Consider the following 16882-nt stretch of genomic DNA (forward strand, 5'->3'; position numbering starts at 1 on the left):
CCTCCGCTCGACGATTGCCTCATTAGCATTCTGGTTCCCTTATAGCATTTGGTTTAAATCAGAAATATCGCCAAATAGGCGCTTTTGCTTTTCGCTTTGACACCAAATCCGCCGCCATTGTCCATCGTCTTGTCTGTCAACTCTTTCTTGTCCTGTGTGTGAAATCTGAAAATTAACTAAATGGGTTTTATTCTATAAAAAAGCAAAACGGCGGTGGGCAAGTAATATAATCAGTGTGTGCCCGCACACCGTGTAACACCGGTAACACCAACTACCGTAGCAAGCCCTAGTAACTGGTAGGCTACCGACAACATTATCTTCACTTCACTTGTTCAACTGACTTTCGCAGTTTAGATAACAGACACTCGTCTGTCCTGCAGTTATAACAGACATGTGAACTAACCACTGACTCTTTCCTGGTTCATGGACTCACGGCGGTGCGCCGCTGCTGAATGAATCTAGGAAACACTGGAGTGTAGAGCTGAAACGATTCCTCGAGAAACTCCAAACACTCACTTCTTACATGTGACAGTTGACACATTCACACGCACACACGTGCGACCAGACTCCCTGAACTGCTGACCCCAGGGTCATGAAGGTCAGGGGGTCAGAATCCATTTGTGCATGTGTGTCACATGGGCTGCACTTGGCTTTGACCTCTGTGTGTGTTTTTGTGACCTCAGTGTGCGTACGACCAGAGTGGGCCAGAGAGGACTTTAGCAGAGTCAGCAGAATCAGTAGATTAAACCGCTCCGTTGAGTTACTGTAGACGGTACTGTACTTATGTGTGTGTGTGTATTTTACTGACCTGGTTTGTCTATTAATGAAGACTACAGTGAGAAGAATGACACATAGCATACTTTTTCTTTGTCTCACACTCTCTCCTTCTATGAACAATATTTCCAGTTTCCTCAAGACACAACACACTTTGTTAAATTACTAATCAGTTATTGCTTAGTTGCCTCAATCACAAATCGTTACAGTTTTACAGTGTTACTTACCTTCCACACTACCTTTTTGGCTGCATGTTTGTGTTGCTGCAGTGGACCACCAGAGAACCCAACAGATTGATTCAGTTCTCCTGCAAAATTCCTCAAGGTGTACTGTTTTTGGTCATGGATAGTGATTTGTCTTATTGCGAAGACAATAGAGATACACTTTTTGTTTTTAATAAAGTTCTAATAAGTTCTCTGATGTGGTTCATCCCTGGGGTTGCACTATTCTTCCTTGAAGTTTGAGCTGATGCTGTTTCTGCTGTTGGCTCCAGGGTTATTATAGTAAACTAAAACTGAAACGAAAAAGAAAATAAGCAGTGAAACCTATTTCTAGTGAACTGAAACTAAATAAAAACAATATCCTTTAGGGGAGGGAATCACTAGAGGCCCCAAGATACAATATCATCACAATACTCAAGTCACGATACGATCTTATTGCTATTTCAAACATTTTGCGATATGCTAAGTACTTTGATAAGATACATTGTGATTTATTACCTTTCTTTCATCTGCAAATCACGCAGTTTGGGAACATCAGTTTTATTAATAAGATACAGTTTTCACTCTGGTCATCTCAGAGTTTTCATTTGCATATCTCGAGGTCAGAGGTCAAGGGACAACTTGAAAATGGCCATGCCAGTTTTTCCTTGCCAAAATTTAGCGTAAATTTGTCGTGTTATTTAGCGTTCTCCCTGACAAGCTAACGAGACATGGATTCCTTATGTTTTCTAGTTTCATATGATACCAGTATCTTCACTTAAGCTTTAAGATTGAGCCTGCTACAACCTCTGTAAAACAGCATAGCGTTGGATTGTTAGGAGGATAATAGTTATATAATAAAAGATCAATACTTGTCGTCCATGTATCATCAAAATATCGCGATACTATGCTGTATCGATTTTTTTCCCCCACCCCTAATATTCCCTAATAAAAACTAAAACTAAACTGAAATGATATTGCCTGATTAAAAAACTAAAATAAATAAATAAAAATGAACGTACATTAATTTCCGTTTTTTTTTTTAATTTGTTATAGCTATAATGCATCACTACCAAAAAAAAGGAGATAGCATGAATTTCCGTCAACTCTCGTGACATTAAACCACAAACATAGTACAGACTTGACCTTCAAGGAGACAACGCTATGCCACAATTGCTTCACTAAAGCAACGTGAAGATTAAACTTTACATTATGGCCATTCCTACACAGTTCTCCAACCATTTATTTCCGATGTATATGTAGCTACATTCTTCTGAGATATTATAGATGGTCCTAAAATACAAACTAAAACTACTGGAAAACTAAATATAAAAACTAAAACTAAACCTTTCTGATAAACTGAAGCTAAACTAAAACTAGCAACCAAAACTAAACTAAAATGAAATTTGAAAGTCGAAACTGAAATACAGTAACAACGAATTGAAAATTCAAAACGATTACAACCTTGTTTGGCTCTGATTTTATTTGTGTTCAACTGTGGTGGCTACTGCTGCTTATAACAGTTCTTCAGTTCTAGTTTTTTTCTGTTTATTACAAACTGATGTTTCTGCTGCAGGCAATGTAAAATGCATAACTACCTAATCCAAAGGATAAGTAAGGGAATTACCCTTCAGGTCGTACTAGGGCTGGGCGATATGGCCTAAAAATAATATTGTGATATTTTTAGGAAATATCTCAATACACGATATATATCGCGATATTTTCAAATATATTCTAAGCACTTCATAAATGCTCAATTGAACCCTTTGATGCATACAATCACACCAATATGATGATTCTTGTAGTCCCTGCAGCATATGTCTGCATTAAAACCTTCTTGTTTATATTCATTAGTGGTTTCTATTGGAACAATTTGAATCTTGCACGCAAAAAGGGGGAAATCACAAGTTGAATTTAATAAAACAGTATCCAACAGTATTCACTTTAACCAAATTTTTAACCGGCAATACATGCTTTATATATTTTGATAAATACAAAACACACACACACACATACACACATCGACTATATTCGATGTATCGCCCACCCCTAGGTTGTACTTGTATCTGTATTTTAGAGATTGTTCTCAAATCTTGAACATACTCAATATAGAGTAACATCTTTGCATCCTGCCACACAACAGAGGAGATAACATTACACAACGCTGTTGCTCTCACACACACACACACACACACACAGGTTTCCTGGCTCTGCCCCCATCGTTCAGTCTCTCATGCTCTCTTACCTGCAACTTGTCCACATCTCTTCATTTTCTCGGCAGTTTTGGTCACGTTCTCTCTCTCTCTCTCTCTCTCTTTTCCCCCTGCAGCTATTCCTCAGACCCGCAGGCTGCAGCTTCATTGCAGCTAGTTGCCTCAAAAGTCCTCTCTTTCCTCCTCCTGTGGTCGGCTGATTTAGACGTCCAGATTCTTGAAAATGTCAAAGATGTTGGAAATCAAACTTATTCTCAAAGAGAAGCTATTCTTCTTCTTGGTTTTTTTTTGGGGAGGTTTGGGGTCGTTTATTGGTTACACTAAATAACACTAGCTCCATGATGTTTAGCCAAGCCTCACTGTTGCTGTCTTTACTTCTAGTTTGATATCGACACATTCATGTAGAACTGCAATTAAACACCTGCGTCATAGTTGTCTTGTTATACTGTCCAATTACTAAAAGTGAATCCCTTAAAACCTTCCAGCCAATTGGAATCCAGAATTCTGAGTGGCCATGATATACAGTCGGGGCGGGAATCACCAGAGGCCCCACGATACGATATTATCACGATACTAAAGTCCCGATGCGATTTTATTCAGATTTTTAAACATTTTGCGATATGTTGAGTATTGCGTTAAGATATATCTTCCAATATATTGCAATTTATTACTATTTTTCAACTGCAAATTATGCAGTTTGTCAACATCCATTTGATCTAATAAGATACAGTTTTTCACTCTGTTCATCTCAGAGTTTTTGAAAATGAAAATGGCCATGCCAGTTTTTCTCACCAAAATTTGGCTAGTACTTTGGAGCGTTATTTAGTGTTCTTCTCAAGCTAACATGACATGGTTGGTACCAATCGATTCCTTCGGTTTTCTGGTTTCATATGATACAAGTATATCATTAAGACTGCACCCGCTACAACCTGTAAAAGACAGAACAGTGGCGGGGCCGTCGGATTGTTATTAGGTTAATAGTGTATATAATAAAAGATTGATACTTGACGTCTGTGTATCGATACAATATTGCCACAAAAAATATCATAATATGCTGTATCCATTTTTCCCCCCAACCACTACCATGGTATAAAGACCATTGTGACCTGGCTCTAAAGTTAGTCACTTTTATTGTCAAAGTTGTGGATATCAAACATTTATTTGAAATTAAAATGTTGCAGATTATTACTTTGATAGCACTTTTTTTTTTTATTAAAATCTGAGAATTCAACTTTATTTCTACAGAAGTAAGTTACTAGTGAGGATTTACCAACAACATATTTAATTTTAAAAGATTGTTCTAAAGGAACATTTGGTTTGAACAACTCGGAAGGCACATGTTGATTTTTTAAGGGAGATATTATACTTGGATAGATATTATTCCGATTTTTGGATTGTTGTCCGCACTTGCGCAGGTGATGCGCTGCACACATACACATAAATGATGTGAGACACAGGCTCACACGCGCTGTACACACACACACTTTACACACATACACAGCGCATTTTATGGCTTTAGGCGAGCCTTCTAGGCAGGATTTTGCTGTTGACCTTGACCGACGCTAGAGAGGAGCTGGAATGCTCTGCATTTTCAGAGATGAGCTGTGTGTGTGTGTGTAATTATCCTTATGAGGGCCGCAGATGAATATGGTGGTAGCAGAAAGCCCAGGAGATGAGGTGATGGCATACAGCACACACTCGCACACAAAGAAACACACACATGATGGGATCTGTCCATCCTTTTTTTTTTTTTGTCTCCACAGGGGAGGGAGGCTGAAGCAGGGCCTACTTACACTGGCTCTCATGTGGGTTAAAATGTGTGTGTGTGTGTTATTGTGTCTAGATATATGCATCTGTTTTTCTTCATGTGTGTGTGTGTGTGTGTGCGTGCCATTGTGTCGGTATGCCGTTATTGAATCTCATTTGCCACATTCCCTCTCTTTGTTGCTGTTGAATCTACAGGGTAATGGATTTATTAAGTTTGTCTGGCAGGGTTGTGTGCGTGCACATCCACACAAAGTGTTACTGTTTGTGCTTCTGCGTGTGTGTGTGTGTGTATCGTTTCTTCATCTGCGGTATGTGTACTTTGCGTTGATGTTGGTTTTGTGTGTATGTGTGTGCCAATGAGTGTGTGTTTGCGTTGTGTACTGCTCTCGTGTGTGTGTGTGCGTCCCAGGTTCTGTGGTCCGCTGAGATCAGATGAAAGGAAAGAGGCCTGTGACTGATCCACTCCTTCTGAACAAGGGAATTCGACCTCCCCTCTTTCTCCCCCACTCTCTCTCTCTCCCTCACCCTCTTTGTGCCTCTCTACCTCTCTCCCACCCCATCTTCCCCTGTTACTGTCATTCCCTCTCAGTGTCTCTCTCCCTCGTCGCTCTCTGTCTCCCCCTCTTTCATTCTCTTTCTCTCTGAGCATGTGACCCACTTTTACCACCCACATCTCTCCCTTTCTCTCCCTCTCCCGGGTCCCATCTGAAGACAGCCTACCGAGAGCAAACCAGGGGGACACAGAAAGAGAGACGGAGAATAAAAAAAGAGCAGCAGAGCTGTCTGCATTCTGTTCGTACATCCAGTATCACCCTCTGTGATTTAGTGCCTAATGTGTTAGCAGTCGTTACACGAGTATGAATAAGTGTTCGTAAACACAGTTTATCTCAGAGATGACGGGGAAGAAGAAAAAAGCCCCAAAAAGGCGTGGTCGAGGCGTGTGACTCCGTCTTTGAGCCGCTGTCAGACTCGCTGTTCAGTGAGTGTGTGACTTTCTTTTTTGTCAGAAGCTCTGTTGGTGGTTTTTCAGCGTGCGACTGCGGCTGGCTCACTTGTTGTTTGCTGTTTTTCTGTTCTCGCCTTTGCTTTCGTCCCTCGCTGTGCGTGTGTGTGTTCACTTGATTGGTCAAAACAGAATCAAAAAGGACTGTTTTTCTCCCACTTCAACATGGGAATATGTCCTTGGTGGTGGAGACATATTGACAGTTAGTTATAGTTGTATACAGGGACACATACAGCAATATAGTAGCACTTACTCTTGAGTGATTACAGCCAGAGACCAAGTAGAGGATCAACCCAACTCAGCTCAGTTCACCCATCTCTTTGTTTGCAGAATAGAGTTTCTAATTATCATCCATAATTATAAGTCCTAATTATCATCCATTCCATCATATCATATCATTATTTATCAAAACATGTGTAGAACAAGTTTGAAATGTGTATGTAGGAACTGTCAGTACAAACAAGAAAATTGGTTTAAAACAGCAGGGACGATTCCGATACCGATTATTAGTAATCAAGGAGGCCCATAACCGATATACACTTGCAGTAAAAATTTTAATATTAGTGTTAAAACAAACTCTAACACAATACTTTGTCGAAATGCCTTTAAGCATATGTTTAATTAAATGCTGCAAAAGAGAACTTCTTTACATTATCTTTTAAAACCATTGCTCTTCCCATGCTGACACCTTCTTTGTATGTATTGCAGACTGCCTTCCCTGGTGTTGGTTGAGTGTAATACTCCCATACTGCGCTTTTACATCTTTTCTTCAGTGCATAGGAAGAGAGAGAGAGAGATTGGTGCTGGGGTAAGATGGTGCGATATGATGGTATCTACCGTGCAATGGTAGAAAGGTGTCCACTGGTAGAGATTTGGCAATACCGTTTCCACCGGGGTAGCAATTCCTCGCGTGATCTTGTGATTTGCGTGTGATCTTGCAATCTCGTGAATCCAGCTGCCTCGCAGGGTAACATGATTTGGGCAGACATGGAGGAAGAGAGTGAAGTTGTAAATACAGAGCAGAAGTTGAGGAAGAACTCTTGGTTACATGATTACCAGACATTTGCACACTGTAGTCTTTTTTTTCTTTTGGTATACTCTTACATACAAGTTTGTGTGATTTTTATATTGCACTGACTGAAGTCAGGCTGGTATTTATTTGCACCTGTTAACCTTAAAACCTGTAACACTGAAATGATCGTTCTCAGGAACCTTAAAGCTTCCATTTTGAAAGTGTGAGTCTTTTGTTTTTAGTCTCATGCGAAGCAGTTGTTTTTGTTTTGTATGGAAGCTCCAAATAAAAGAAGAAAATAATCAACTTCTTTGTTTTATGAATGAAGCGGTATGAGTTGAAGCAGCGGCGCTGTGTGTGTGTGTTGACCAATCAGTGACGGTCATCCCTGCAAAAAGCGTTCCGGTACTTTCAGAAAGTACTACCCCCCCAAAAAAGGCCCTGGTTGGGGGGGAAATTCCACGGAAAATTAACTGAATTTAGACCCTGGTCCCTGTGGTCGAAATGCAAAGAGTTCCTCAAAAGGTTCCTATAGTTTCGGGGGAAAGTTCCTGCGGTCGAAACAGGGCTAAAAGTAGCAAAAAAGAAAAACAACGATAAAAAACTTCACAGACAACAAGGCTAAGAAAGAGCACCCTGGGAGCAGGCATGTCGGAAAGTTTCCCAGAATGCACCATGGCTTATGCACATAAGTCTCATTTTACGTGTGTTCCTGCGTTAATGTGTTTCACATTGTGTTGTACGTTTTGACTTGTTCCACACTTCATGGTTGCCATACAAGTGGTCACTACAAGTGCACATGTCCACAATCGTAAATATTGAATATCGTTGCGGCCAGGATGGACTTCCGAGCTGATCGGAGGATGTAAAAAACACTCTTAACACACCTCACACCACAGGAATATCTGGAAAGATAATCTTTAGAACCATCAAAAAATCTGGGTTTTGCTGACGATTGTCGGGAGGGGGGAATCGGGCCCAAAATCGCCTGCATTCTCGTGTAGTGTGTGCCTGCAGCATAATGTGAAGGTCAAATAAAGATTTGCAGAACTCATAATAGACATTGAGTCCAGGACCACTTTAGTGCAATTTGTGCACATTTTCAGATCATAAGAAAACGGATAAATCTCTTCTTGCTCCAGTTTGTTGTGGATGAAAAGCCAAACGGAGAGGAAGGAACAGATGTGGTTTCAAATTTAGCCAGCTTAGTGTGGAGAAGTCCTGACCCTGCTATACTTTTTCTTTTTTTTTTCTAAACAGGAATCATCGTATGACTCTTATCACTCTGCCGATTTTGTCCAAATATGTTCTCATTTGGGAGCAGCAAAAACTGTTAAGAGGTGAAGTGTCACTGTCGCCATCTCACATAGGTTGAGGTTGATTTTTTTTTGCCATATAAAATAATATGGCTTTGATTTATTTGGCCCCGTGACGTTTTTGTTTTTTTGCTCATTTTGTGTTTTTGCTTGCATTCTGTCACTCCAATCTGGATGTTAATCTTTTGTTTTCTTGTTAGTGAAGGTTAAAATTGCTGGTAACCTTTTATAATAACCATCATTTATAAATGGTAAATTGATAGTTAATTAAACTTAGTTAATAGTTATTTTACCGTTAACAAACAATGAAATGTAAATGAATCATGTTACTTATTATTAATGCTATAATTTCTGTTATTTTATCATTAGTTTGTGTAATATGAAATACTTAGTTTATAAATTATATATCATATCGTAGCTGATAGAAACAATTACATTCTGATTACATTAGTAAACTATTTATTAACAGTTTATTGTTTCACACATTATAACATTTTATATACTATATTAAGTATTTGTTAGTTATTACCAAATAATATGTAAACCGTTAAGAAATTGTTTGTAAAACATCTATAAACATTACATAGATCGATGGACCAGAAACCGATTATTAACCATTGACAAAGTATTAACTATCTATCTAAATAATGTTTATAGATGCTTTACAAAGTATTTATAAACCATTTAACACGGTATTATAATCACCAATTGCAACTGTACAATACCCAACCAAATAATGGTTTACAAACCAAATATTAACCATTAACAAAATGTTATAAATATCTATCTATATAATGTTTATATATATATTTATAAACAATTTCTTTGAGATATCTTAATCATTAAAAGATACACATATTATATATATATAATGTGTGCAACAATAAACTGTTCAAATAACAAATAGCATTACTAATAATTAGTAAACATTATTAATTATTTAGCATTTTGTTGTTTGTTAACAGTAAAAAAAACTATTAACTAAGTTTAATAAACTATCAATTTACTATTTATAAATGATGGTTTTTGCTCATAGTGTATACTGTATATGTTAACGCTCTCTAGCCTCTCACCCTATTTCCCTGTTACCTGACAAACGGCAGCGAGAGGTAACGGGGTCTACTTTCTGTCTCCCCTCTCCATCAGTCTATTAGTATTCAGGATGTGTTGCCTGCCTGCCTGCTGCCCGCCACTCATTCCCCAGACAGCGAATCAGCCGGCGTTGATTAATTTCAGCCTATTAGCACCCCTCGTTCCCCTCCCCCGGCTCCGCCCAGGTTAAATCCCCGTGCACACCCGCGTGCGCGCTCACAGGCGGGGGGTGCTGCTGGGTGAGCGATGGCAGAGAGGTTGCCAGGGAGCCAGTTGTTGTCAGAACGATATTAATGAGTGCGCTGCTCGGGCCCTAAGAGTGTGTGTAGATGTGTGTGTGTGTGTGTGTGCCAGTGTGTGTGTGTTTACGTGTGTTTTAAATGTGCGTCTATAATTTTTGGTGTTTGTATGCCAAGTGAAGTCAGGTCAGGTGTGTGTGTGTGTTCAAACATGCTAGCATATGTACGTCCATACATACATACATACATACATGTATGTATATACATACATGTAGAGGCTGTTTTTGTGTGTCTGTCTGTAGTTGTGTGTGATATCCAGCAATGCCATGGCCTGAGGGACAAGGGCTTATGTGTGTGTGTGTGTGTGAGAGAGAGTGTGTGTGCGCGCTCTGCGGAGGCCTGTCCTAGTTTCCTTCCCCTCACCAGGGAGCCAGAGGATCCAAGGACTGACGCACATCACCTGACAGCCGCCCCACTGCTCCACGGCCCTGCACCGCGTGTGTGTGTGTGTGTACGTGACGGAGATGGAGTGTCTGAATTTGTGTATGTGTCAGAGGGTGTGTGTGCGTAATCGAGAGAGATGTGAGAATGTGTTAGGAAATCCATCAGTTGGAGCATCCTTCTGTGTGTGTGTGTGAGCGTTCACATGTATGTTGAGTGTGTGTGAGTGCAGCCACAGTGAGAAAGTTGGAGAGAGTACATTTTGGTGTACTGATCCCTTGAGGTGTGTGTGTTGGTGTGTGTGTGTGTGTGTGTGTGCGTACCTTGGGGCAGAGTGGAGAAAATGGTGTCACATGAAGCTCGGACACAACAGAGCTAACTGCGCTCTACTTAACCTCAGTATGGACTTTGGGCAGTGTGGACTGAAAACACATTACCTGGACTACGTGATGTAAACACATTACGTTATCTCACTGGACCTGGGACAAGCAAATCTGGGAAAAGCTATTTGTATTTGGTTGCCGTCAGTGGTAACTTCTCTCTCCCTCTTTTGCCACACTCTTTGTGTTTTCAGTGCGACTTGCATTTCTCTGAGTGGAGCCTTAAACTAATGGCCGTTGTCTAACGTCTTTAACGCCGGGTTTCTTTGGAAATGACGTTCTCCTTTTTTAAGTTCAGTCATTTTCCAGGAATGCTGCCTTCTAACTTATCTGTTGCTGTTGTGTTTAGCGGCCAGCTACGTCCATGTGCCACAGTCACTGAGAAACAATCATTCTATTTTAAAATTGCATCAGCTTCCTTTTAATATTGCAAATGTCTAATTGCCTTAAAGCTGAAGTAGGCGAGATTGGAGCAGATAAGATTTAAAACGGTATAAAGCGGTCGCTATATCGTGACAGTAGTACATGAAACAGGTGACCTGAAAAAAATCATGTGCCTCTGTGTCCTCCGGTGCCCCTAACGGCATCTGCAAGATTTCACATACCAGAGGAAAACAACCAATCAGAGCTGATCTGAGGTCTGCTGTCCATCTGCCGTCTATGAGAGCCGGCCATCAATCATTCGCAAACTCCGACCAAACGGTCAAACTAGGCAGCGCTGATCAAATATGAATCAACATTATGTTACGTTAATGCCTATTTCTTGCCTCAAATGTTTTCAGAATCATCTTGTAGTGCACGGTTTAGCTGTAAAATGAGAAAGTTTTTGACGCTGCCGGCATTGTGAAATCTGGTGAAGGAACGCCAAGTTCCGGTCACATGACCGGAGCACAGCCAATAGGAACGCTCTCTCAAGGAAATGACCTGTGATTGGTCAAAGTGTCCCGCCACGGGCTGGATTTTTTAAAGCCTGAAAACAGAGCCATGAGGAGGTGCAGAAGTCTAGGTTTCTCTCAGAACCCTTGAATTACAATATGCTGAAAGGTTATTATGGCATTTTTGCCCAATGATGCCAAAAATATACCGCCTACTGCCACTTTAAGGCTGGCCCGCACTAAAAGATTTTTCAAATCTTAACAGATGTTGAAAATGTGAGAGACCCCACACATAACGACATGTTGTTCCTATAGTGTGTGGAGAGCAATGATTTGGCCAAGACAGCGCACCACACGCTAACAGATTCCATTCATGAACAAGAAAAAACAGAAATCTCGAAATGTGACTTCAGTGTAAACAAACATGGTGGACGACGGGGAGGAAGACTTAGTGATGTTAGTTTTTGCACTACTTTGTACTGAAAATTCACGAAGGATGGCAGGTTGAAGTCATGGAGACACGTTAAGTAAACACTTGCGTTGTTGCCATAAATCAACAAGTTGGTCCTCCATTTCTGAGATCCATCTTACTGCTACTTTATGCTTTGCGTTTTTCATCAGCTCATGCATTAGCCGCGGTGGCGGTTGTGGCGGTTGTCCTTCCTTCTTCAGTCAGCTTTGTTCTCTATTGGCTATCGTTCTTTCCCATGTGACGGCGTCATCGGCTGTCCTCGGGGTTCCCCACACACAACAGGATATCCGATTGAACATGTTCAATATTTACGATTTGAAATCAGTGTGGCCATGATGGACTTCCGAGCCAATCAGGGGATGTAAAACACACTCTCAACATACCTCACACCACAGGAATATCTGGAAAGATAATCTTTAGAACCATCAAAAAATCGGGGCTTTGCTGACAATTGTAGGGATGAGGGAATCGAGGTTAAAAATCAGTTTGATTCTCGTGTAGTGTGTACCCGGCATTAGATGACTTTTGAATTCCATTAAAGTATTATCTCAGGAACGCCTGGAAGGAATTTGTTCAAATTTGGCACAAACATCCATTTCGTTCAAGGATGAACTGATTAGAACTTGGTGGTCAAAGGTCAAGGTCACTGTGACCTCAAAAAACACATTTTTGGGCATAACTCAAGAGTTCATTATGCAAATTATGACAATTTCACACAAATATCTAATAGGACAAAATGATGAAGCGATGACATTTTGGACAGACATTGATGTAAACTGCAACTTGACCGGTTGTTGGAGGCGTACAACTGCAAGGTGGTAATTCTAATTTGCGTTTTTTGTATGGATTAAACACAAATATTGAAGCATATTATTTAGTGGTCTTTAGAAGTGCTGTTAGGTGGATTTTATTACTTTTGTACAGAGCCAGGCTAGCTGTTTCTCTCTGTTTCCAGTCTTAAGACTGAGTTAACCGGTGTTGGGCATCACAGCACCCAAAGTAAAGTCTTAAACAAAAATACCTGATCATTTGCCGTATCCAACGACATCAATAGCGGAAACAATAGAGCTTTTTCGTAACTCAAACTCATATAGAAGCTGAACTTCGGTCTACACTTGAATTAGCCATCTGTCTCCTCACAACTTTGATACCGTCTATTTTTAGAAGGTGAAGGGTCACATTTGATGATTCGTAAAATATCCATAATCACATATTTTAAATCTCCCATGACCACTTCAATCCTTACCTTATGAGAGGCTGATAGCATATTCATAGTCACACAGGTCTATAGGCACACAGGCCTGTGTGCTTTATTAAAAAAAACTGTCATGAATATCTTATAGGCTGCTAATGCTGGGTGATACGTTAGGATCTGAACACATTAAAGTTTTAAAAGCACATTTGACTGGCAAAGAAAGAAGGATTAGGAGAAAGGGCGACGGAGAGGGGGTGAAGAGAGACAAAGAACAAAAAGACAGAGACTTAGAAATAGAACAGCGGTAGTTTATATTTGTTCGTTTTATAGTTTATTTCTGTAAGTGGGTGAGATATTCTGTTATCAGATTTCCTGCTTGGGCTGACAGGTCAGACATGTCAGAACAAAGTAAATAAAGGGACAATTCAAAGATGAAAGACATTGTGAAAGTGAAAACCCTGCAGTGGGATACGGTGCTCTGCCATATTAGATGAGCTATAGATCAGGGATGTGTGTGTGTTTTCAATAATTCAGTATCTCTAATCTTCAGGGTTGTGTGGCTGAAGGGTCCTGAGTTTGACCCTCCCATCTCGCTCTCATAATATTGCTGATGTGCGACTTTAGAGTATGAGTAGTTCTAGTTAGTCCCTCTCCCTCTGTCCTTGAGTTAATACTGCTGACCTATGAGTTTGGCCTTGTCCCTGCAGAGGCCTACCTCCCACCTGAAACAGCCTATGTGTGTGTCCGCGAAGGCTCGGTGCTGCGTCAGCGTTGGTGTTTCACATGTGAGAGGTTGTGACCCCGCAGCCTGGGGTACCCTTGTCTTCATCTGACTGATTACATATTAACATCCCGGACACACACACACACACTCTCACACACTCATTGTGGTCGAATGGTCATTTGACCCCTCTGTGAGGAGTGAGTTGTTCTCCCAGTGGTTGCAGGGACCTCACCCAGTTCATTAATACAACACATCATACCCGAATACCTTCAGCTGCTTATCATTTCCACTCTCGTCTTCAGTGTCCTCTCCTCGATAATAAACCGTACCCAACAATATAATCTATATTTTGAGTAAAATGTGTTTTTTTTTGTGTCCTTCTTCAGGTAAGCGGCTCCAGGAGTGGGTGTGTGTGATTCTGTGCCTCTTCCTTTTCATCATCAACTTCTCCTTCCTCCTCCTGCACTTCTCCACCGTTCACATCTTCAAGATCATCCTCGGCATCGGTGAGCTGGCAGTCTGAAAGACCGTGATTGTAGAGAAATGACCAAGCTAATACCTCTTTCACACCAATGACCGGGGCTGGACCAGGTTTACCTGACCCATGTTTAACCCTCCTTTTTACACGTCTGAAGGATTGCAGATAGAGGGGATGATAGTGGGATCATCAATGTATGCAAACGTGAAATTTCACAGAATGATGCATGTTTTTGGAATACAATGTAAATATAGTATATTTACAAAGTACACTAATGTATGCAAAAACGTACAGACAACATACAGATTTTACAATATCTATCAATCAACACTCATGAACCTTTTCTGCTCTATCTGCAGTTCCCATTTATCATATATTGGACTACATTGTGTTATCTAATATGATAATATGCTACATTTATAAAAGGATTAGAAACTTCTGAAGTCTGAAATGTATATTTCACTCACTCCACCATCCCAGACAAGATTTGCCTCATATAGTAGGGCTATTCAAGTTTTTCAGCTTGTGGCAACTGTTGAATAATGTCAGAGCTTGTCCAAATGTAATAAAATTAATTAATTTACTTCGCTAATTGCTCGATAATGTAATGAACTGGGACTGAGTTTGGTACTTTATGACAGGTGGAACAGGCGACAGATGGATCTGTTTGCAGATTTATTTGGGGAAATTAAGAAAGTTAAAAAAGGTAACGTTAGAAATAGAAAATGTTCAAACAAGCTTTAAAAACAGATGCACTCACAGCTGGAGGTACCGCGAGGTGGTCGGCTACACGGAGTGTTCCCGTGTAACGTTATGACGGATGCCTCTCTCATTCAGCAGCCTTTTTATGTTACATACACTATGTTGCCCCTCACCGTCTCGGTCATTTATCGTTTTTTTCTTCCTCACCGCGGACCGCCAGGAGCTTCCGCACCTCAAAGTCTTGCCGCATGTCCATAATGTTCAAATCTTCCGTTGTTCACCTCCGGTGTGTCTGAAAACAATTCTGCTGCCGTCGCACCGTTTGTTTATGAGCTACGGCACCCTGTGACAGTAGCGTCACGACAGTAGTCCTATTTGCAACCAAATAGGTTTGTCCCGCCCCGTTCGTTAGCGACCCTGGTGCGTGCCATTCACATTGAAATCGACCCTGGTCTGACCCTGGTCTGACCCACCTCTCGACCTGGGTCGCAAAGCCGTGTCGGTCAACGCAGGTTAACCCTTTCAAGCACACAATCAACCCTGGTTCAACACTGATTGAGCCTTCAATGTGAAAGGGGTATAAGAGGAAGCGCTGGTGCCACTTCATGTGGCTGTGGAGGCCGATGCTTGAGCCACACACTCGCCCACAGATGGGGCAAGGGAGCCCAGATGTTGGGGTAATGCCGGCTGCCCGCTGGTGTCGTTGGGCATGCCTTTCGCTCCTCCTCTGTTGGATGATGTGATGTATTTGTTCGGCCGCTCTGGCACAGGTGACCTGCCAGGCTGACCTATCGAATGCCAGATGTTCTAGACTGGTTGGGTTTATGTTGCAGCGCTCGTGGAGATCTTTAGTATAGTCCTTATAGCGCCTCTTTTGTCCGCCAGCTGCCCGTTTTGCAACGCTGAGTTGCCCATAGAGGGCTTGGCGGGACAGGTGGTGGTCGGGCATGCGGATAGTATACTTTGTGTATATATATATATATATATATGTATATATATATATATATATACACAATGTAATGTTGGAAATAATTTTTCGAAATAAGCCAGCACAGTCCCAAATCATTGCTCCAGTCCACATGAGGTTTTTGTAAGACTTTTGTAAAATTGTGTTTTGGTGTTTGCGTGCACGTCTAATAACAACATATGTTATTCCTCTCTCTGTGTTCGTGTGCCAGTCCTAGGAATAGTGACGGCAGACTTTGCATCGGGGATGGTACACTGGGGGGCGGACACCTGGGGATCTGTGGACATCCCTGTTATTGGCAAGGTGAGCACACATGCATACATATATATATATATATATACACAGCTTGACTGTTTATGCTGCAGGAAACAGCTTCTAGTCATTTGCCATCAATTAACTACTGTACAAAGTAACGTCTCATGTTCCTCACTTTCCCCTGAAATCATAATTCCACCACAACTGAACTGGCACATTGATAACAGCCCTAAAAAATGAGGAATACATTTTTGGGGCAATGTAACAACCTATGTTGTGTCGGTGCTACAATGAGTCTGAATTCTTCTGGGCATTTTTATCTGATACACCTCTCTCTATAACATTTTGGACTGTAGCTGCTTTTAGATGTGTTGACAAACTTCTATTTGACTTCCTTGTGTCAGGATTATTTCATCAAATATATCCTGGTCAATTCCAGCAAGTTCATTCAGCTGCTAATATACTATATGTTTTGCAAGAAGAACCTTTTTTCGCTGCTTAAATTAAGGCTTATCAATACATTTTTAATCTTATAAACCATGTGCTGTTCAAAATGAATTTGGTAGCCACCACACAAAAACGGAAATGAACATCTTCTTTTAATTGGTGGAAATGTGTGTCTTTATTTTCACCACTAGCTTTCTTTGCCTTGTGTTTAAGTCACTTGCTTGAAGACATCGGTTTGGTACAGTACATGCTTTACTTTTCATACAAACAGTACAAACAGTTTCTGGCAGCTAAATGGGATTTTTTGCTGTTAGAGGTTTTGCCAATGAA

General features: G+C 40.8%; 1 protein-coding gene across 2 annotated transcripts in view; it reads left to right on the forward strand.

The window, feature by feature from the left end:
* LOC141765737 (plasmanylethanolamine desaturase 1) overlaps positions 1-16882 on the forward strand; it is a 53816-nt gene that overhangs the window by 12478 nt on the left and 24456 nt on the right. Inside the window, exons 2-3 of one of the 2 annotated variants that reach the window (XM_074631955.1) lie at positions 14090-14209; positions 16062-16153. In XM_074631955.1, coding sequence (XP_074488056.1) covers positions 14090-14209; positions 16062-16153 — 212 coding nt within the window. The remainder of the gene's footprint in view (positions 1-14089; positions 14210-16061; positions 16154-16882) is intronic. The other variant, XM_074631956.1, reaches the window with a different exon arrangement.

The sequence above is a fragment of the Sebastes fasciatus genome, chromosome 4 (assembly GCF_043250625.1).
Source record: "Sebastes fasciatus isolate fSebFas1 chromosome 4, fSebFas1.pri, whole genome shotgun sequence".
In the NCBI taxonomy this organism is placed as follows: domain Eukaryota; kingdom Metazoa; phylum Chordata; class Actinopteri; order Perciformes; family Sebastidae; genus Sebastes; species Sebastes fasciatus.